The sequence below is a fragment of the Symphalangus syndactylus genome, chromosome 17 (genome assembly GCF_028878055.3).
Source record: "Symphalangus syndactylus isolate Jambi chromosome 17, NHGRI_mSymSyn1-v2.1_pri, whole genome shotgun sequence".
NCBI lineage: Eukaryota > Metazoa > Chordata > Mammalia > Primates > Hylobatidae > Symphalangus > Symphalangus syndactylus.
Genome location: NC_072439.2, coordinates 60,162,718 through 60,184,827, shown reverse-complemented (window position 1 = coordinate 60,184,827; position 22,110 = coordinate 60,162,718). Strand labels below are relative to the sequence as shown.

Genomic DNA, 22,110 nt, shown 5'->3' with positions numbered 1-22,110 from the left:
AATATTATGGTTACAATTATGTGACAACTCCACATCTCTTTGTCTCTCATAGACTATATAATTAAAAGTTAATTGAATACCTTTCCAAAGAACCTCTTTTTCTGCCAGTGTTAGATATAGAACTCTTAGAGTGAGAGAGCAAAAGAAAGTTCTTCCTAGTTACACATTGCCAAGGACAAAAGTCAGACTAATCAAAAGATTCCCACCAAGAACTCCGTGACATCAACTAACATTTCACTGATAATTCTGCAAAAGAATATTCAGTATATACAGCCTTGATCTTTATGAAATGGCTCATCTGTCAGGGATCTTTCATTTGCTATTCAAAATGACTAATCTAAAGGATGCTGCCAACTATGCAATGCAGATTTTTCACTTCAAGTTAACAATGTAGTTTTCTAAGTCAAAACCAACTGATAGTAAAACACTATTTACACAACAAGTTTAGTCTCTGAATACTATTATTCTATAAAAGCACGTTGTAAAGTTAGATGATCTTTGAAATAATCTAAAAGAAAAAAATTTTTTAATTTACTAGTTAGGATGCTTATAAATACATGGTATAATAATTAGCTGGAAAAAATGAAGCTAAAACTACTGTAAACAATAAATAATCATTAGAGTCTTCAGTCATAGGTTAAAATATTCTTCTCACATAAATATTTACATAATTTCATCCCTACCTTCCTAGTAAAGTATTATGCTCTAATAAGAACTATCCTAATCTTCACTCAGCAATATTTTCAGGCTGATATTATTATTCTCATTTCCTTGAATAATATCCATACTCCAGGGCCATTTTCTTTCTCATATTCAATATCATGCATGCTTGTATCAAGGTTCCTTTCTTCATATCCTGTCACAGTATCAATCACTGCCTCCTGTCCACTCAATCCACTTTTGATTTATCAGCCGCCGTCTTTCCGGACTCCATAACTCGACCCAAACCATTTTAACAAGACATTGACAAATAGCACCCAGAATCACTTCAACCTGTTCCACTTAGTAAACTAAGAAACAGTAACTGTGACATCTCTGCATAAGTATTCCATTCTATTCCCCAGACTGATGTATATTAATGAGAAGATGGTATTTGAAATGCTTCTTCCACATCAGCATCTAATATGATCAAATTAGGAAATGGGATGATTTATTAAATTTTGTAGAGCTGAAATATTTCTTTATATCGCTATATGTGTGGTTTCAGAAAGTGAGCTGTTGCTTTCAATTTTTCTACTGAAGATATGCCTGCATTTCACAGACGAATTATTGTCTTTAAAAAGATTGCAAGAAGGCAAAATGTTATTAAGCAAATGCTCAGTAAAACAAACTAAATCAGTTTTAAAATTCCTAATTTAATGTAAATCTTGGTTGTTTCACTGAAATTCAGTTTGTGATCTTATTTAGTCATATTTGCATCATACTGTCTTGCTGTAGGACAGTTTTAAATCTATAGCATTACCAAGCAGCTTCACTTCTTGACTTTTAAGGTATGTCCTCAATAAAATAAATAATTGCTCTCTAAGTACATATTTTGTTCTCATTTTCAGATACAAGACAAAATAAAGATCAATAGGTTAATAAAAGAATAAAATAAAAATAGAAAATCAACTGGATCATTTCTATAATTTTCATAATTAGATATTAAAATGTTTTCATTAAAGTGATCCCCAATTTAAAATTCAATGACTGTTTCATGCATAGTTTAAACTTTAAACAATAAATTAGTTTTCCATATTACATTTGGATATGAAAGGGACATTCGATACATTCACAATAAAAATAAAATGAGTTAGAATAAATATAACACTCATATTTTCCTTAAAGAAATTCTATTCTTACTTCACCTTCTATTTTCCAGATATCCATTTATTCCAGAAGTCGAACTCTACACTCATCTCAAAACTAGAGGATTTCCAAGAACAGAACTATATTTAAGTCTATTTCTAGGCTGATCCCAACATACTGGGCATACTTAATCATTTGCTAATAGAGTTGCCAAAGATTTCTTCCTGTTCATGGACAAATTGAAGGATTACAAATAAATGAATTCTGAAGGGGATCTGACTTTGTTCATTGATTGGAAAACAGCTGTAAAATTTAGTAGTGCAATACAATGAGGGTAATATTTGAGAAAAGGAAAAACTACAAAAACATGGAAAGGATAGCTCATTCACTATAAAATTAATTGTGATTCTCAGATATTTACTACTTAGATGTTATGTGAATAGGGATCATGTGGTCACTGTCACATGAATGGAACAGCAATCTTGCAATTTTAAAGAGACTAATCTGATTTTTAAGTTCAAATGAATAAATAAAATAAAATAAAATGACTTCTAAAGAAAACAATAGCATTTATGCTGGTCTTTACAGGGTACAATGTACGTTCAGTATACTATTTTACTAGATAAATGCATTTTCTAAAATTATATTACTTTTTCAAATTAATAAATATTTGTTACTTGTTCTAATACATTATTAACAAAAATTTTCCTAATTTTCTCTAATATACAATAATTGATCTCTTCCCTGACACCCTTTACACATGTAGTCTACAGGTGTACAGTTTCAAGAAATCATCTGAGGCAACATTTACCTCATGTCACATTCACAAAATGTCTTCAATTTGACATCTTGAATCAAAACCAAAGTATACCACTATGAAAGAAAAAAATATTCATGCAAAAGAACCCGGAGAGTGAACAGCAACAGGAAATATTTTGGGAGCACCAAGTTCATGACTACATCTGTCACTTCAAATCCCTCAATGCTACCCACACACAATGGGTGTTTTGGGTATGGTACAAAATGAACATATCCACATTATTTCAATTCCACATTAGGTAATAAAACGAAAATCATGCTGACCATGGGGTCTTCAGTACATAGAAATGACTAACAAAGTTTGACAAAATATCAAGAGATAAGTGACAACAAAAAAAGATGAAAATGTATTCAAAAATAAACCATAATCATCCCACTAGATAAAGAAAAAGCTTTTAAAAAAAACCAACAGTGATTGGTACTAAAAAATTCCCAGCAAATAAGAAATATGGTGGTGTTCTTCTTCAGTCTTATAAAAGGCAACCACAAGAAACTTACAGTTAATGTATATTTAAAAGCACATGTGGGTGGAGCCAAGATGGCCGAATAGGAACAGCCCCAGTCTGCAGCTCCCAGCCTGAGCAACACAGAAGACTGGTGATTTCTGCATTTCTGTTTGAGGTACCAGTTTCATCTCACTAGGGAGTGCCAAACAGTGGGTGCAGGACAGTCGGTCCAGTCCACTGTGTGCGAGCCGAAGCAGGGCGAGGCATTGCCTCACTCGGGAAGCACAAGGGGTCAGGGAGTTCCCTTTCCTAGTCAAAGAAAGGGGTAACAGACGGCACCTGGAATATCGGGTCAGTCCCACCCTAATACTGCGCTTTTCCAACGGGTCTGGAAATCGGCACACTAGGAGATTGTGTCCCGCACCTGGCTCGGAGGGTCCTATGCCCACGGAGTCTCGATGATTGCTAGCACAGCAGTCTGAGATCAAGCTGCAAGGCGGCAGCGAGGCTGGGGGAGGGGCGCCCGCCATTGCCCAGGCTTGCTTAGATAAACAAAGCAGCCAGGAAGCTCCAACTGGGTGGAGCCCACCACAGCTCAAGGAGGCCTGCCTGCCTCTGTAGGCTCCACCTCTGGGGGCAGGGCACAGACAAACAAAAAGTCAGCAGGAACCTCCACAGACTTAAATGTCTCTGTCTGACTGACAGCTTTCAAGAGAGTAGTGGTTATCCCAGAACGCAGCTGGAGATCTGAGAACGGACAGACTGCCTCCTAAAGTGGGTCCCTCACCCCTGAGCAGCCTAACTGGGAGGCATCCCCCCAATAGGGACAGACTGACACCTCACTCGGCCAGGTACTCCTCTGAGACAAAAGTTCCAGAGGAACTATCAGACAGCTGAATTTGTGGTCTCACGAAAATCCGCTGTTCTGCAGCCACCGCTGCTGACACCCAGCCAAACAGGGTCTGGAGTGGACCTCTAGTAAACTCCAACAGACCTGCAGCTGAGGGTCCTGTCTGGTAGAAGGAAAACTAACAAACAGAAAGCACATCCACACCAAAAACCCATCTGTACATCACCATCATCAAAGACCAAAAGTAGATAAAACCACAAAGATCGGCAAAAAACAGAGCAGAAAAACTGGAAACTCTAAAAAGCAGAGCACCTCTCCTCCTCCAAAGGAACGCAGTTCCACACCAGCAACGGAACAAAGCTGGATGGAGGATGACTTTGACGAGTTGAGAGACGAAGGCTTCAGACGATCAAACTACTCTGAGCTATGGGAAGAAATTCAAAACAATAGCAAAGAAGTTAAAAACTTTGAAAAAAAATTAGAAGAATGGATAACTAGAATAACCAATGGAGAGAAGGGCTTAAAGGAGCTGATGGAGCTGAAAGCCAAGTTTCGAGAACTACGCGAAGATTGCAGAAGCCTCAGTAGCAGATGCGATCAACTGGAAGAAAGGGTATCGCTGATGGAAGATGAAATGAATGAAATGAAGCGAGAAGGGAAGTTTAGAGAAAAAAGAATAAAAAGAAATGAACAAAGCCTCCAAGAAATTTGGGACTATGTGAAAAGACCAAACCTACATCTGATTGGTGTACCTGAAAATGACGGGGAGAATGGAACTAAGTTGGAAAACACTCTGCAAGATATTACCCAGGAGAACTTCCCCAATCTAGCAAGGCAGGCCAACATTCAGATTCAGGAAATACAGAGAACACCACAAAGATACTCCTCGAGAAGAGCAACTCCAAGACACATAATTGTCAGATTCACCAAAGTTGAAATGAAGGAAAACATGTTAAGGGCAGCCAGAGAGAAAGGTCGGGTTACCCACAAAGGGAAGCCCATCAGACTAACAGCTGATCTCTCGGCAGAAACTCTACAAGCCAGAAGAGAGTGGGGGCTGATATTCAACATTCTTAAAGAAAAGAATCCCTCCGTCGTGAAAACCCATGTTTTATATAGACGTCAAAATATATTTCATTTTGCTGATGCTCACTATTTATCCAGCAGCATTTTAAATGTACTAAACATCGTATATACTGTGAGCCTCTGGAACACAATTTCTAAGATCACTCTCAATACCTTCAGATTTTTCTAATTTTATTTTTCTAATTTTGTATAAATTCACAGTCACAGGTTTCAAAGCTTCTGATTAAGTCTTTCTGGTTTAAGCCAATATTTTATACATCCATTACAAAATGTAATTTCAAACAACAATGATACTACAATAAAAAGTAACATTTTTGGCCATTTTAAAAAAAAAAAAAAGAAAGAAAAGAATTTTCAACACAAAATTTCATATCCAGCCAAACTAAGCTTCATAAGTGAAGGAGAAATAAAATGCTTTACAAACAAGCAAACGCTGAGTGATTTTGTCACCACCAGGCCTGCCCTAAAAGAGCTCCTGAAGGAAGCACTAAACATGGAAAGGAACAACCAGTACCAGCCACTGTAAAAACATGCCAAATTGTAAAGACCATCGAGGCTACGAAGAAACTGCATCAACTAACGAGCAAAACAACCAACTAACATCATAATGACAGGATCACATTCACACATAACAATATTAACTTTAAATGTAAATGGGCTAAATGCTCCAATTAAAAGACACAGACTGGCAAATTGGATAAGGAGTCAAGACCCATCAGTGTGCTGTATTCAGGAAACCCATCTCACGTGCAGAGACACACATAGACTCAAAATAAAGGGATGGAGGAAGATCTATCAAGCAACTGGAAAACAAAAAAAGACAGGGGTTGCAATCCTAGTCTCTGAAAAAATAGACTTTAAATCAACAAAGATCAAAAGAGACAAAGAAGGCCATTACATGATGGTAAAGGCATCAATTCAACAAGAAGAGCTAACTATTCTAAATACATATGCACCCAACACAGGAGCAGCCAGATTCACAAAGCAAGTACTGAGTGACCTACAAAGGGAATTAAACTCCCAAACAATAATAATGGGAGATTTTAACACCCCACTGTCAACATTAGACAGATCAACAAGACAGAAAGTTAACAAGGATATCCAGGAATTGAACTCAGCTCTGCACAAAGGGGACCTAATAAACATCTACAGAACTCTCCACCCCAAATCAACAGAATATACATTTTTTTCAGCACCACACCACACCTATTCCAAAATTGACCACATAGTTGGAAGTAAAGCTCTCCTCAGCAAATGTAAAACAACAGAAATTATAAGAAACTGTCTCTCAGACCACAGTGCAATCAAACTAGAACTCAGGATTAAGAAAATCACTCAAAACCACTCAACTACATGGAAACTGAACAACCTGCTCCTGAATGACTATTGGGTACATAATGAAATGAAGGCAGAAATAAAGATGTTCTTTGAAACCAACGAGAACAAAGACACAACATACCAGAATCTCTGGGACACATTCAAGGCAGTGTGTAGAGGGAAATTTATAGCACTAAATACCCACAAGAGAAAGCAGGAAAGATCCAAAATTGACACCCTAACATCACAACTAAAAGAACTAGAAAAGCAAGAGCAAACACATTCAAAAGCTAGCAGAAGGCTAGAAATAACTAAAATCAGAGCAGAACTGAAGGAAATAGAGACACAAAAAACCCTTCAAAAAATTAATGAATCCAGGAGCTGGTTTTTTGAAAAGATCAACAAAATTGATGGACCGCTAGCAAGACTAATAAAAAAGAAAAGAGAGAAGAATCAAATAGATGCAATAAAAAATGAAAAAGGGGATATCACCACCGATCCCACAGAAATACAATCTACCATCAGAGAATACTACAAACATCTCTATGCAAATAAACTAGAAAATCTAGAAGAAATGGATAAATTCCTCGACAAATACACCCTCCAAAGACTAAACCAGGAAGAAGTTGAATCTCTGAATAGACCAATAACGGGTTCTGAAATTGTGACAATAATCAATAGCTTACCAACCAAAAAGAGTCCAGGACCTGATGGATTCACAGCCGAATTCTACCAGAGGTAAAAGGAGGAGCTGGTACCATTCCTTCTGAAACTATTCCAATAGATAGAAAAAGAGGGAATCCTCCCTAACTCATTTTATGAAGCCAGCATCGTCCTGATACCAAACCCTGGCAGAGACATAACCAAAATAGAGAATTTCAGACCAATATCCTTGATGAACATTGATGCAAAAATCCTCAATAAAATACTGGCAAACCGAATCCAGCAGCACATCAAAAAGCTTATCCACCATGATCAAGTGGGCTTCATCCCTGGGATGCAAGGCTGGTTCAACATACGCAAATCAATAAATGTCATCTAGCATATAAACAGAACCAAAGACAAAAACCACATGATTATCTCAATAGATGCCGAAAAGGCCTTTGACAAAATTCAACAACCCTTCATGCTAAAAACTCTCAATAAAGTAGGTATTGATGGGACCTATCTCAAAATAATAAGAGCTATCTATGACAAACCCACAGCCAATATCATACTGAATGGGCCAAAACTGGAAGCATTCCCTCTGAAAACTGGCACAAGACAGGGATGCCCTCTCTCACCACTCCTATTCAACATAGTGCTGGAAGTTCTGGCCAGAGCAATCAGGCAGGAGAAGGAAATAAATGGTATTCAATTAGGAAAAGAGAAAGTCAAATTGTCCCTGTTTGCAGCTGACATGATTGTATATCTAGAAAACCCCATTGTCTCAGCCCAAAATCTCCTTAAGCTGATTAGCAACTTCAGCAAAGTCTCAGGATACAAAATCAATGTACAAAAATCACAAGCATTCTTGTACACCAATAACAGACAAACAGAGAGCCAAATCATGAGTGAACTCCCATTCACAATTGCTTCAAAGAGAATAAAATACCTAGGAATCCAACTTGCCAAGGACGTGAAGGAACTCTTCAAGGAGAACTAGAAACCACTGCTCAATGAAATAAAAGAGGATACAAACAAATGGAAGAACATTCCATGCTCATGGGTTGGAAGAATCAATATCGTGAAAATGGCCATACTGCCCAAGGTAATTTATAGATTCAATGCCATCCCCATCAAGCTACCAATGACTTTCTTCACAGAATTGGAAAAAACTACTTGAAAGTTCATATGGAACCAAAAAAGAGCCCGCATTGCCAAGTCAATCCTAAGCCAAAAGAACAAAGCTGGAGGCATCACGCTACCTGACTTCGAACTATACTACAAGGCTACAGTAACCAAAACAGCATGGTACTGATACCACAACAGAGATATAGATCAATGGAACAGAACAGAGCCCTCAGAAATGAGGCCGCATATCTACAACTATCTGATCTTTGACAAACCTGACAAAAACAAGAAATGGGGAAAGGATTCCCTATTTAATAAATGGTGCTGGGAAAACTGGCTAGCCATATGTAGAAAGCTGAAACTGGATCCCTTCCTTACACCTTATACAAAAATTAATTCAAGATGGATTAAAGACTTAAATGTTAGACCTAAAACCATAAAAATCCTACAAGAAAACCTAGGCAATACCATTCAGGACATAGGCGTGGGCAAGGACTTCATGTCTAAAACACCAAAAGCAATGGCAACAAAAGCCAAAATTGACAAATGGGATCTCATTAAACTAAAGAGCTTCTGCACAGCAAAAGAAACTACCATCAGAGTGAACAGGCAACCTACAGAATGGGAGAAAATTTTTGCAACCTACTCATCTGACAAAGGGCTAATATGCAGAATCTACAATGAACTCAAACAAATTTACAAGAAAAATACAAACAACCCCATCAAAAAGTGGGCAAAGAACATGAACAGACACTTCTCAAAAGAAGACATTTATGCAGCCAAAAAACACATGAAGAAATGCTCATCATCACTGGCCATCAGAGAAATGTAAATCAAAACCACAGTGAGATACCATCTCACACCAGTTAGAATGGCCATCATTAAAAAATCAGGAAACAACAGGTGCTGGAGAGGATGTGGAGAAATAGGAACACTTTTACACTGTTGGCGGGACTGTAAACTAGTTCAACCATTGTGGAAGTCAGTGTGGCAATTCCTCAGGGATCTAGAACTAGAAATACCATTTCACCCAGCCATCCCATTACTGGGTATATACCCAAAGGATTATAAATCATGCTGCTATAAAGACACATGCACACGTATGTTTATTGTGGCACTATTCACAATAGCAGAGTTGGAACCAACCCAAATGTCCAACAACGATAGACTGGATTAAGAAAATGTGGCACATATACAACATGGAATACTATGCAGCCATAAAAAATGATGAGTTCATGTCCTTTATAGGGATATGGATGAAACTGGAAAACATTCTCAGTAAACTATCGCAAGGACAAAAAATCAAACACCGCATGTTCTCACTCATAGATGGGAATTGAACAATGAGAACTCATGGACACAGGAAGGGGAACATCACATTCCGGGGACTGTTGTGGGGTTGGGGGAGGGGGGAGGGACAGCATTAGGAGATATACCTAATGCTAAATGACGAGTTAATGGGTGCAGGAAATCAACATGGCACATGGATACATATGTAACAAACCTGCACATTGTGCACATGTACCCTAAAACCTAAAGTATAATAAAAAAAAAAGTTAAAAAAAAAAGCACATGTACTGTAGAACTTAAAGTATAATAAAAATATATATATAAACAAAAAATTATTAAAGACAAAAATTAAAAAATTAAAAAAATTAAAGCCAAAGACTGAATACTTTCCTCCTAAGATAGGAAAAAAGGCAAGTTTGCCCACGTTCATCACTTTTCTTCAGCATAGAAGTAGATCCTAGACACTGCAATGAGCCAAGAAAACTACAGAAATAGCAAACAATTCTAAAAAGATGTAAAACTCAGTTTTCAGGTAATTAATTGTTTTCATGGAAAATCTTAAGCTATCTTCAAAACATCTGCTAGAGCTAATAAGAGTGGAAAGGTTACAGGATACAAACTAAACATACAGAAATATGTAAAATATAAAAGGTACAAAACATATACAACATGCACAAAATTACTTATATTTCTATATACACTAATCCAAAAATCCCAAATACTCAAACTCTGAAACTTTCTGAGTGCCAGAATGATGCCACAAGTGGAAAATCCCATATCTGATACCTTTGCTTTCTGATGGTTTAATGTAAACAAACTTTGTTTCATACACAAAATAATTTAAAATACTGTTTAAAATTATTTAGGCTAAATGTATAAGGTATATATGAAACATAAATTTTGTGTTTAGACTTGGGTGTTATCCCCAAGATATCTCATTATATATATGTAAATGTTACAAAATCTGAAAAAATCCAAAATCCAAAACACTTTAGGTCCCAAGTATTTCAGATAAGGAATATTCAACCTGTACTCAACAAATAACTGGAAAATAAAATGTTAAAATAATTCCATTTTCAATAGTGTCAAAAAATGTGGAAATAAATTTAACAAAATATGTATGCTATAGACTGAATGTTTGTGTCCTCAAAAATTCATGCTGAAACCCTAATGACCAATGTGATAATATCTGAAGAATGGGTCTGGTGGGAGGTAATCAGGTCATGAGAGTGGAGCCCTCATGACAGGATTCATGGCCTTCTAAGAAGAGATAAGAGAGAATTTGCTTCCTCTCTATGCTCTCCAAAATGTAACATGGGACACAAGAAGAAGACAGCCATCTGTCAACGTAAAAGAGGGCCCTCACCAGAACTAGACCATGCTGTCACCCTGATCTCTAACCTCCCAGGCACCAGAACTGTAAGAAATGTGTTTATGTTGTTTAAGTCACACAGTATCTTGTCACAGCTGCCCTAACTGTGTAAAACCGCTGTAATGAAAACTACATAACATTGTTTGGAGAAACTAAAGAAAAGCAAAATAAATGGAGAGATACAACATGTTCATAAAATAAAACATTCTATGATGTCAATACTCCTATTCTACTGATTCAATAAACACCCAATCAAAATCCCAGCAAGCTTTTGAGAAAATTGTCAAGTTGATTCTAAAATTTATATGAAAATGTAAACAATAACACCTAACTTTAAGACTTCCTACAGAACCAAAGTAATCAAAATTGTCTAAGACTAGTATAAAAACAGACAAAGGAATGGAACCAAATAAACAATCCAGAAATAGAGTCACATTCATATAGTTAGTTGGTTTTTGACAGAGGTACCAAGACTACTCAGTAAGAAAATAGTGCTAGACTGGCCAGGTGCGGTGGCTTATGCTTGTAATCCCAACACTCTGGGAGGCCAAGGTGGGTGGATCACTTGAGGTCAGGAGTTAAGACCAGCCTGGCCAACATGGTGAAACCCCATCTCTCCCAAAATTACAAAAATTAGCTGGGCATGGTGGTGGGCACCTGTAATCCCAGCTACTCGGGAGGCTGAGGCACCAGAATCACTTGAACCCAGGAGGCAGAGGTTGCAGTGAGATGAGAATTGCGCCACTATACTCTAGTCTTGGCGATAGAGATTCAGTCTCAAAAAAAAAAAAAAAAAAAGAAAGAAAGAAATGTTGCTAGATCTCCATATGAAGAAAATAATTGAACCTAACCCCCTATCTCATATGATACACAAAAATTAATTTGAATCATCAGGCAAACCCCAAAGTAACTGCTACAGAAGAAAACCACTGAGAGATGCTAAAGTTAGCAAGTGAAAGGTTGAGGAGATGCGCAGAATATTCATAGTTAGAAAATATCTCTCCCAAGATATCTATCAACTACAAAAGGAAAGATAGTAACTTCACAGGCGAAACCTGGCACCTTAACTATGTGATCAAAGTTAATACCACTATGACGTAACAGTATCACAGACCCCTTGATATGATGCAATAAGAAGTACAGAATGTCATTTCTCTTGTATTCTTGCCAAAAATGCATAGCTCACTCTAATTACGAGAAAACATCACACAAACTCAGGCTGAGGGGCAATCTACAAAATAAACACCATTATTCCTCAAAACTGCCAAAGTCACGAAAGACAAGCATAGCCTCATCTTTGGATGAGGAACTCTCATAGACTGGAGGAGACTAAGAAGAGATTAACAACTAAATGCAATATAGAATCCTGGATTGGATCCTGGAGCAGAAAAAGAACGTTATGAGAAAACTGATAAGATCTACAGTCTAGTTACTAGAACTGTATCAATGTTAATGTCCTGCTTTTGAATACTGTACCAGGTGAGGTGATACGAGGGGTATAAGGAAATTCTGTATTATTTCTTTTTTTTTTTTTTTTTTTTGATATTCTAACTTTTTTTTTTTTTTTATTATACTTTAGGGTTTTAGGGTACATGTGCACAATGTGCAGGTTTGTTACATATGTATCCATGTGCCATGTTGATTTCCTGCACCCATTAACTCATCATTTAGCATTAGGCGTATCTCCTAATGCTGTCCCTCCCCCCTCCCCCCACCCCACAACAGTCCGCGGAGTGTGATGTTCCCCTTCCTGTGTCCATGAGTTCTCATTGTTCAATTCCCACCTATGAGTGAGAACATGCGGTGTTTGGTTTTTTGTCCTTGCGATAGTTTACTGAGAATGATGTTTTCCAGTTTCATTCATGTCCCTACAAAGGACACGAACTCATCATTTTTTATGGCTGCATAGTATTCCATGGTGTATATGTGCCACATTTTCTTAATCCAGTCTATCGTTGTTGGACATTTGAGTTGGTTCCAACTCTTTGCTATTGTGAATAGTGCTGCAATAAACATACGTGTGCATGTGTCTTTATAGCAGCATGATTTATAGTCCTTTGGGTATATACCCAGTAATGGGATGGCTGGGTCAAATGGTATTTCTAGTTCTAGATCCCTGAGGAATCGCCACACTGACTTCCACAATGGTTGAACTAGTTTACAGTCCCACCAACAGTGTAAAAGTGTTCCTATTTCTCCACATCCTCTCCAGCACCTGTTGTTTCCTGATTTTTTTAATGATGGCCATTCTAACTGGTGTGAGATGGTATCTCACTGTGGTTTTGATTTGCATTTCTCTGATGGCCACTGATGAGGAGCATTTCTTCATGTGTTTTTTGGCTGCATAAATGTCTTCTTTTGAGAAGTGTCTGTTCATGTCCTCTGCCCACTTTTTAATGGGGTTGTTTGTTTTTTTCTTGTAAATTTGTTTGAGTTCATTGTAGATTCTGGATATTAGCCCTTTGTCAGATGAGTAGGTTGCAAAAATTTTCTCCCATTCTGTAGGTTGTCTGTTCACTCTGATGATAGTTTCTTTTGCTGTGCAGAAGCTCTTTAGTTTAATGAGATCCTATTTGTCGATTTTGGCTTTTGTTGCCATTGCTTTTGGTGTTTTAGACATGAAGTCCTTGCCCACGCCTATGTCCTGAATGGTATTGCCTAGGTTTTCTTGTAGGATTTTAATGGTTTTAGGTCTAACATATAAGTCTTTAATCCATCTTGAATTAATTTTTGTATAAGGTGTAAGGAAGGGATCCAGTTGCAGCTTTCTACATATGGCTAGCCAGATTTCCCAGCACCATTTATTAAATAGGGAATCCTTTCCCCATTTCTTGTTTTTGTCAGGTTTGTCAAAGATCAGATAGTTGTAGATATGCGGCATCATTTCTGAGGGCTCTGTTCTGTTCCATTGATCTATGTCTCTGTTGTGGTACCAATACCATGCTGTTTTGGCTACTGTAGCCTTGTAGTATAGTTTAAAGTCAGGTAGCGTGATGCCTCCAGCTTTGTTCTTTTGGCTTAGGATTGACTTGGCAATGCGGGCTCTTTTTTGGTTCCATATGAACTTTCAAGTAGTTTTTTCCAATTCTGTGAAGAAAGTCATTGGTAGCTTGATGGGGATGGCATTGAATCTATAAATTACCTTGGGCAGTATGGCCATTTTCACGATATTGATTCTTCCAACCCATGAGCATGGAATGTTCTTCCATTTGTTTGTATCCTCTTTTATTTCATTGAGCAGTGGTTTGTAGTTCTCCTTGAAGAGGTCCTTCACATCCCTTGTAAGTTGGATTCCTAGGTATTTTATTCTCTTTGAAGCAATTGTGAATGGGAGTTCACTCATGATTTGGCTCTCTGTTTGTCTGTTATTGGTGTACAAGAATGCTTGCGATTTTTCTACATTGATTTTGTATCCTGAGACTTTGCTGAAGTTGCTAATCAGCTTAAGGAGATTTTGGGCTGAGACAATGGGGTTTTCTAGATATACAATCATATCATCTGCAAACAGGGACAATTTGACTTCCTCTTTTCCTAATTGAATACCCTTTATTTCCTTCTCCTGCCTGATTGCTCTGGCCAGAACTTCCAGCACTATGTTGAATAGGAGTGGTGAGAGAGGGCATCCCTGCCTTGTGCCAGTTTTCAGAGGGAATGCTTCCAGTTTTTGCCCATTCAGTATGATATTGGCTGTGGGTTTGTCATAGATAGCTCTTATTATTTTGAGATAGGTCCCATCAATACCTAATTTATTGAGAGTTTTTAGCATGAAGAGTTGTTGAATTTTGTCAAAGGCCTTTTCTGCATCTATTGAGATAATCATGTGGTTTTTGTCTTTGGTTCTGTTTATATGCTGGATTACATTTATTGATTTGCGTATGTTGAACCAGCCTTGCATCCCAGGGATGAAGCCCACTTGATCATGGTGGATAAGCTTTTTGATGTGCTGCTGGAATCGGTTTGCCAGTATTTTATTGAGGATTTTTGCATCAATGTTCATCAAGGATATTGGTCTGAAATTCTCTTTTTTGGTTATGTCTCTGCCGGGTTTTGGTATCAGGACAATGCTGGCTTCGTAAAATGTGTTAGGGAGGATTCCCTCTTTTTCTATCGATTGGAATAGTTTCAGAAGGAATGGTACCAGTTCCTCCTTGTACCTCTGGTAGAATTCAGCTGTGAATCCATCAGGTCCTGGACTCTTTTTGGTTGGTAAGCTATTGATTATTGCCACAATTTCAGAACCTGTTATTGGTCTATTCAGAGATTCAACTTCTTCCTGGTTTAGTCTTGGGAGGGTGTATTTGTCGAGGAATTTATCCATTTCTTCTGGATTTTCTAGTTTATTTGCATAGAGGTGTTTGTAGTATTCTCTGATGGTAGATTGTATTTCTGTGGGATCGGTGGTGATATCCCCTTTTTCGTTTTTTATTGCATCTATTTGTTTCTTCTCACTTTTCTTCTTTATTAGTCTTGCTAGCGGTCCATCAATTTTGTTGATCTTTTCAAAAAACCAGCTCCTGGATTCATTAATTTTTTGAAGGGTTTGTTGTGTCTCTATTTCCTTCAGTTCTGCTCTGATTTTAGTTATTTCTAGCCTTCTGCTAGCTTTTGAATGTGTTTGCTCTTGCTTTTCTAGTTCTTTTAATTGTGATGTTAGGGTGTCAATTTTGGATCTTTCCTGCTTTCTCTTGTGGGCATTTAGTGCTATAAATTTCCCTCTACACACTGCTTTGAACGTGTCCCAGAGATTCTGGTATGTTGTGTCTTTGTTCTCATTGGTTTCAAAGAACATCTTTATTTCTGCCTTCATTTCATTATGTACCCAATAGTCATTCAGGAGCAGGTTGTTCAGTTTCCATGTAGTTGAGCGGTTTTGAGTGAGTTTCTTAATCCTGAGTTCTAGTTTGATTGCACTGTGGTCTGAGAGACAGTTTGTTATAATTTCTGTTCTTTTACATTTGCTGAGGAGAGCTTTACTTCCAACTATGTGGTCAATTTTGGAATAGGTGTGGTGTGGTGCTGAAAAAAATGTATATTCTGTTGACTTGGGGTGGAGAGTTCTGTAGATGTCTATTAGGTCCACTTTATGTAGAGCTGAGTTCAATTCCTGGATATCCTTGTTAACTTTCTGTCTCGTTGATCTGTCTAATGCTGACAGTGGGGTGTTAAAATCTCCCATTATTATTGTATGGGAGTTTAAGTCCCTTTGTAGGTCACTGAGGACTTGTTTTATGAATCTGGGTGCTCCTGTGTTGGGTGCATATATATTTAGGATAGTTAGCTCTTCTTGTTGAATTGATCCCTTTACCATTATGTAATGTATTATTTCTTACAGCTTTTTTGTTAGTCTAAAATTAGTTTAAAATAAAGGTCAGAAAGAGCCTGTAAGGAACAAAAAAAAGTTAACTTGAGAATGATGATGGCAAGATGGCAGAATAGGAAATCCCAGCCCTCATTCCCCCAAGAAAGACAGTGATAAAACAATATACAAACCAAAATACCTGTACAGAACTTCAAAAAACAGTTAAGAAGTTGCAGTACTCCAGGCAAGCTCAAAGCCAAGTATAGCCTCACTGAAATAATTAAGAACCATTTTACTTTACCTGCCCCTAAGGCCAGCAAATCTCCATTCAGCTCATGGCTTTTAGGGTAACGGACTGGGGAAAACAGAAGCATGGAACATAAGTCCAATCTTCTGACTTTTCTGAGGGCCACCCAAGGGATGGGTTTCTGTCTTGCCTGGAGCACTAATGGAAACAGCATAGGTTAGATTTCTGGGTGCCAACAAAAGCAAAAGAGAACAGAAACAGATTGCTATGGCACCAGAGGGCCAGCAGTACCAAAGATAGAGACTGGGATGACTCAGAACAATCGGGAAAAGACATCCAACTTGTTTCTTCATCAGAAGTGAGAGAGAAGAGTGAAGTACATGCTTCAAAAATTCCAGCATTTTGGAGAGCTGCCAGAGGGAATGATATCTCTCACCTGCTAAAGGGTGCTGGTGAGGAAGCTGGCATACATTGAAAAAAGTTGATGGGTGAAGGACTTTCCCCTTAAGAAGCCAGTCCATAAAGACTAGGAAAGGCAGCTGTTTTTTAAAACTGCATAAAAACTCAGCCAAAAAAAAAAAAAAAAAAAATCACAAGGCAGTCAAAGAAAGAAGGAAACCTAGCCCAATCAAAGGAACCAAATAAATTGCCAGAAACCACCTCAAAGAAACTGAGATCTGTAAATTACCTGACAAAGAAATGAAAATAGTTCTCTTAAAGCTCAGTGATCCAAAAAAGAACACAGATGCACAACTAAATGAAATCAAGAGAACAAAGTACAAACAAAACCAAGACTACCAACGAAGAGAAATTACATTAAAAAAAGCAAAAATGCTAACGCCAAAGAATACAATAACTGAATTGAAAAATTCAGTGGAGAGGTTCAATAGCTAATGCAGTCAAGCAGAAGAACAAAATCAGAAAACACGAAGAAAGGTCAGTTTAAAATTATTGAGTCAGGGAAGCAAAAAAGAGAAAGAATAAAGAAAAGTGAAGGAAGCCTAAGGGACCATAAGACATCATTAAACAGACCAATATATGTATTATGGGAGTTATAGAAGAAGATAGAGAAAGAAACAGAGAGTTTATTGTGGAGTTACAGAAGAAGAAACAGAAATCAACAGAGAGCTTATTTGAAGATATAATGGCCAAAAAATTCCCAAATCTGAGAAAACAAATAGGCACCCAAATTTAAGAAGTTCAAATGACTTCATCCTTTCACTTCAAGAGTGAAGTAAAAGAGGCCCACATAGGGAGAAATAGGAACACCTTTACACTGTTGGTGGGACTGTAAACTAGTTCAACCATTGTGGAAGTCAGTGTGGCGATTCCTCAGGGATCTAGAACTAGAAATACCATTTAACCCAGCCATCCCATTACTGGGTATATACCCAAAGGACTATAAATCATGCTGCTATAAAGACACATGCACACGTATGTTTATTGCGGCACTATTCACAATAGCAAAGACTTGGAACCAACCCAAATGTCCAACAACGATAGACTGGATTAAGAAAATGTGGCACATATACAACATGGAATACTATGCATCCATAAAAAATGATGAGTTCATGTCCTTTGTAGGGACATGGATGAAACTGGAAAACATCATTCTCAGTAAACTATCGCAAGGACAAAAAACCAAACACCGCATGTTCTCACTCATAGGTGGGAATTGAACAATGAGAACTCATGGACACAGGAAGGGGAACATCACACTCTGGGGACTGTTGTGGGGTGGGGGAGGGGGAGGGACAGCATTAGGAGATATACCTAATGCTAAATGACGAGTTAATGGGTGCAGCAAAACAACATGGCACATGGACACATATGTAACAAACCTGCACATTGTGCACATGTACCCTAAAACCTAAAGTATAATAATAAAAAAATAAATAAATAAAAGAGGCCCACATAGACACATTATAATCAAATTAACAAAAGTTAAAGGCAAAGAGAGAATCTTGAAAGTAGCAAGAGAAAAGTAAATTGTCATATACAAGGGAGCTTTCATAAGATTTCAGCAATTTTGCAGAGGAAAAATTACAAGCCAGAAAGGAATCAGGTGATACATTCAAAGTACTGAAAGCAAAAAAAAAAAAAAAAAAAAAAAAAAAAAACCTGTCAATCAAGAACACTATATCCAGCAAAATTGTCCTACAAGAACAAAAGACAAATCAGATCTTTCCCAGATAAACAAAAGCTAAGGGAGTTCTTCACTACTAGACCTGCCTTACAAGAAATACTAAGAGGAGTCCTGCAAGTGGAAATGAAACGACACTAGACAGCAACACAAAAGTACATGAAAACATAAAGCTCACTGGTAAAGGTAAATATATACACAAGTACAGAGTACAGTAGCACTGTAATGGTGGTATGTAAAACATTTTTAATTCAGATATAGAATTGAAAAGATGACAGTATAAAAAATAACTATAAACTATATTAATGGATATAATAAGATGTAAACTGTGATATCAATAACATAAAATAGAAGTGAAGAAACATACAAGAGTAGTATTTTTGTATACAATCAAAGGTTATTACCAACTTAAAATAGACAATGTTTTGTGTAAGCCTCATGGCAACAACAAAGACAATACCTATAGAACATATACAAAATAAAATCAGAAAAAAATTCAAAGCATGTCCATACAAAAATCAACAAAACAAAAAGGAAGGCAGCAGGAGACATGAGAGACAAAATAGCTATAAGGCAGAAAACAATCAAAATGGCAACAGTAAGTCCTTCCCCATCAGTAATTACTGTAAATGTAACTGGATTAAACTCCCGAAACAAAACACACAAGAGTAGCTGAATGAATTTTTCAAAACACACACTCATACACACAAGATACAATTACAGTATATGCTGTTTACAAAAGATGTGCCTTAGATGTAAAGACACACATATACTAAAAAAGATGAAAAAGATAATCCATACGAATGGTACGAAAAAAGGGCAGAAGTGGCCATACTTATATAATACAAAATAGACTTTAAGTCAAAGACTGTCATAAGAAAAAAAGACAATTATATAATGATAAATGGGTCATTATTCTGGAATATATAACAATTATATATATATGCACCTAACACCAGAGCACCCAAATATATAAAGTAAACATTGCCAAAATGGAAGGGAGAAGTATTTAGCAACATAGTAATAGTAGGATATTTCAGTAATCCACTTTCGATAATGGATAGGAAAATAAGACATAAGAGGACCTGAACCACACTACAGATGAATTAGACCTAACATACATACACAGAACACTCCACCCAACAGCAGCAAAATATGCATTCTTCTCAAGTGTACATGGAACATTATCCAGGACAGATTACATGTTAGGCCACAAAACAAGTCTTAACAAATTTAATATTAAAGATTGAAATCATAGCAAGTATCATTTCGAAACACAAAGAAATGAAACTAGACATCAATAGCAGTAGAAAAATCAGAAAACCCACAAATATGTAGAAATTAAACTACACACTCTTGAACAACCAAATATATCAAAGAAGAAATCATAAGAGAAATTAGAAACTACCTTTAAACAAATGAAAACACAAACACACATAGTAAAACTTAAGAGAAACAGCAAAAGCAATACTGAGAGGAAAGTTTTAGCATGAACACCTACATTTAAGAAGAAAAGAAAAGTCTCATATCAATCTATACTTCAAGGAAATAAATGAAGAACAAATTAAACCAAAAATTATCCAAAGAAAGAAAATAAAAATGGTTAGAGAAAAAAATAAAATAGAGAAGAGAAAAACTTTAGAAAAAAATCAACAAAACTAAGTTTTTTGAAAAACACAACAAAATTAACAAGTACTTACTTAGATTAAGAAAAAATGAGGCCGGGCAAGGTAGATCATGCCTATAATGACAGCACTTTGGGAGGATAAGGTGGGAGGACCAGATGACACCATGAGTTGGAGACTAGCCTGGACAATATGCTAAGACTGACTTCTACAAAACATATTTTAGAAAGTCAGCCAGGCCTGGTGGTATATGCTTGTATTTCTAGCCACTTAGGAGACTGAGGTGAGAAGATCATTGAGCCCAGGAGTTTGAGGCTGCAGTGAGCTGACTGCACCAACAGGCCCAAGCCTGGGTGACAGAGCAACACCTCATCTCCAAAAAAAAAGAAAGAAAGAAAAAGAAAAAATACCAGAAGCCTAATAACTAAAATCAGAAATGAAATAGCAGACATTACAATTGATGCCACAAAAATTGAAAGGATTATAAAAGACTACTAAGAATACTAATAAACTGGATAACCTAGAAAAAGTGGATAAATTCCTAGGAACATACCACCTACCAAGACTGAATCATGAAGGAAGAGAAAATCTTAACAGACCTATAACTAATAAGGAGATTGAATCAGTAAGCAAAAACCTTCTAACAAAGAAAAGCCCAGGAGCAGACAGCTTCATTGCAGGATTCCACCAAACACTTAAAAAGAAATTAATGTCAATCCTTTTCAAAATCTTCCAAAAAACTGAAAAGGAGGGAGTACTTCCAAACTCATTTTATCAGGCCAGCATTACTCTGATACCAAAGCCAGACAAATATATTACAAGAAAACTGCAAGCCATAAATCCCTGATGAATACTGATGCAAAAATCCTTAACAAAATAGTAGTAAACTCATGTCTGGGGAACGCACGTGCTACCACCACCAGGCTGAAAAAAAGAAACCTAACCTAGCCTACTGGACAATGAGAAGCCACATACACCCCGGCCAATAGCCAGAACCAAATGCAAGATATATGAGTGAGGCCACATTAGACCATCCAATTCCAATCAAGCTATCAGATGACTAACTGCATGAATGACCCCAGGTGAGAAAAAAATAAGTGCCAGCTAAGCTCAATCAAAATTATATAATTATAAGAAAATAAATGATTGTTGCTTTACATCACTAAATTTGGGAATAATTTGTTACAAAGCAATAAATACTTAATAAGGCATACCTTCTTGTTCTGCTTTTTGACCTAGACCTCTGAACTCTATAGGATTTCCCTCGACCCCTTGAACGACTTCGACTTCGTTTCCTTCTGGAGCCATAAGAAGAGCTACTGCTTGATCGATGCCTGCGTCTGAAATAAAATATAATCAAAGATCATTGCTATAAAAATTTTTATTATGAGCATTAAGGACAAACCTTCAAGATTCTAAAGAATCATCTCATTTTTACTGTCTCACTCTCTCCTGGAAGCAAATAGAGATAAATTAAAATGTTATTTCTCTTGAACAGTCATATGACTGGTTCATAACTTAAATGATTGGATCAGTACTAATTAAGGTATTAAGGGTCTTAGAATCTTTCCAAATATCAGATTATATGGTATGAAAACTAAACCAAGGCCAGGCTCAGTAGCTTATGCCTGTAATCCCAACATGTTGGGAGGCCGAGGCAGGAGGATCGCTTGAGGCCAAGAATTCGATACCAGCTTGGGCAACACAGCAAGGCCAAGTCTCTACAAAAAACAAAAATAAAAAAACTTAGCCAGGCATGGTGGCACATGCCTCTAGTACTAGCTATTCAGGAAGCTGAGGTGGGAGGATCCCTTGAGTCCAAAAGGTATGACTGCACCGCTGCACTCCCGCCTGAGTGACAAAGCAAGATCTTGTCTCTAAAAAAATTTAAAATTAAGGCCAGGCACGGTGGCTCACACCTGTAATCCCAACACTTTGGGAGGCCAAGGAGAGCAGATCACCTGAGGTCAGGAGTTCGAGACCAGCCTGACCAACATGGTGAAACCTGGTCTCTACTAAAAATACAAAATTAGCTGGGTGTGGTGGTGCATGCCT

At 37.2% G+C, this 22,110-nt stretch overlaps 1 protein-coding gene across 6 annotated transcripts in view; it reads right to left on the bottom strand.

Annotated features, from left to right (window-relative positions):
* The window catches only part of RSRC1 (arginine and serine rich coiled-coil 1), a 442,527-nt gene that overhangs the window by 403,321 nt on the left and 17,096 nt on the right, over positions 1 to 22,110 (bottom strand). For all 6 annotated transcript variants that reach the window (XM_063620324.1, XM_063620323.1, XM_063620321.1 and 3 more), the window contains exon 3: positions 21,270 to 21,395. In XM_063620324.1, coding sequence (XP_063476394.1) covers positions 21,270 to 21,395 — 126 coding nt within the window. The remainder of the gene's footprint in view (positions 1 to 21,269; positions 21,396 to 22,110) is intronic.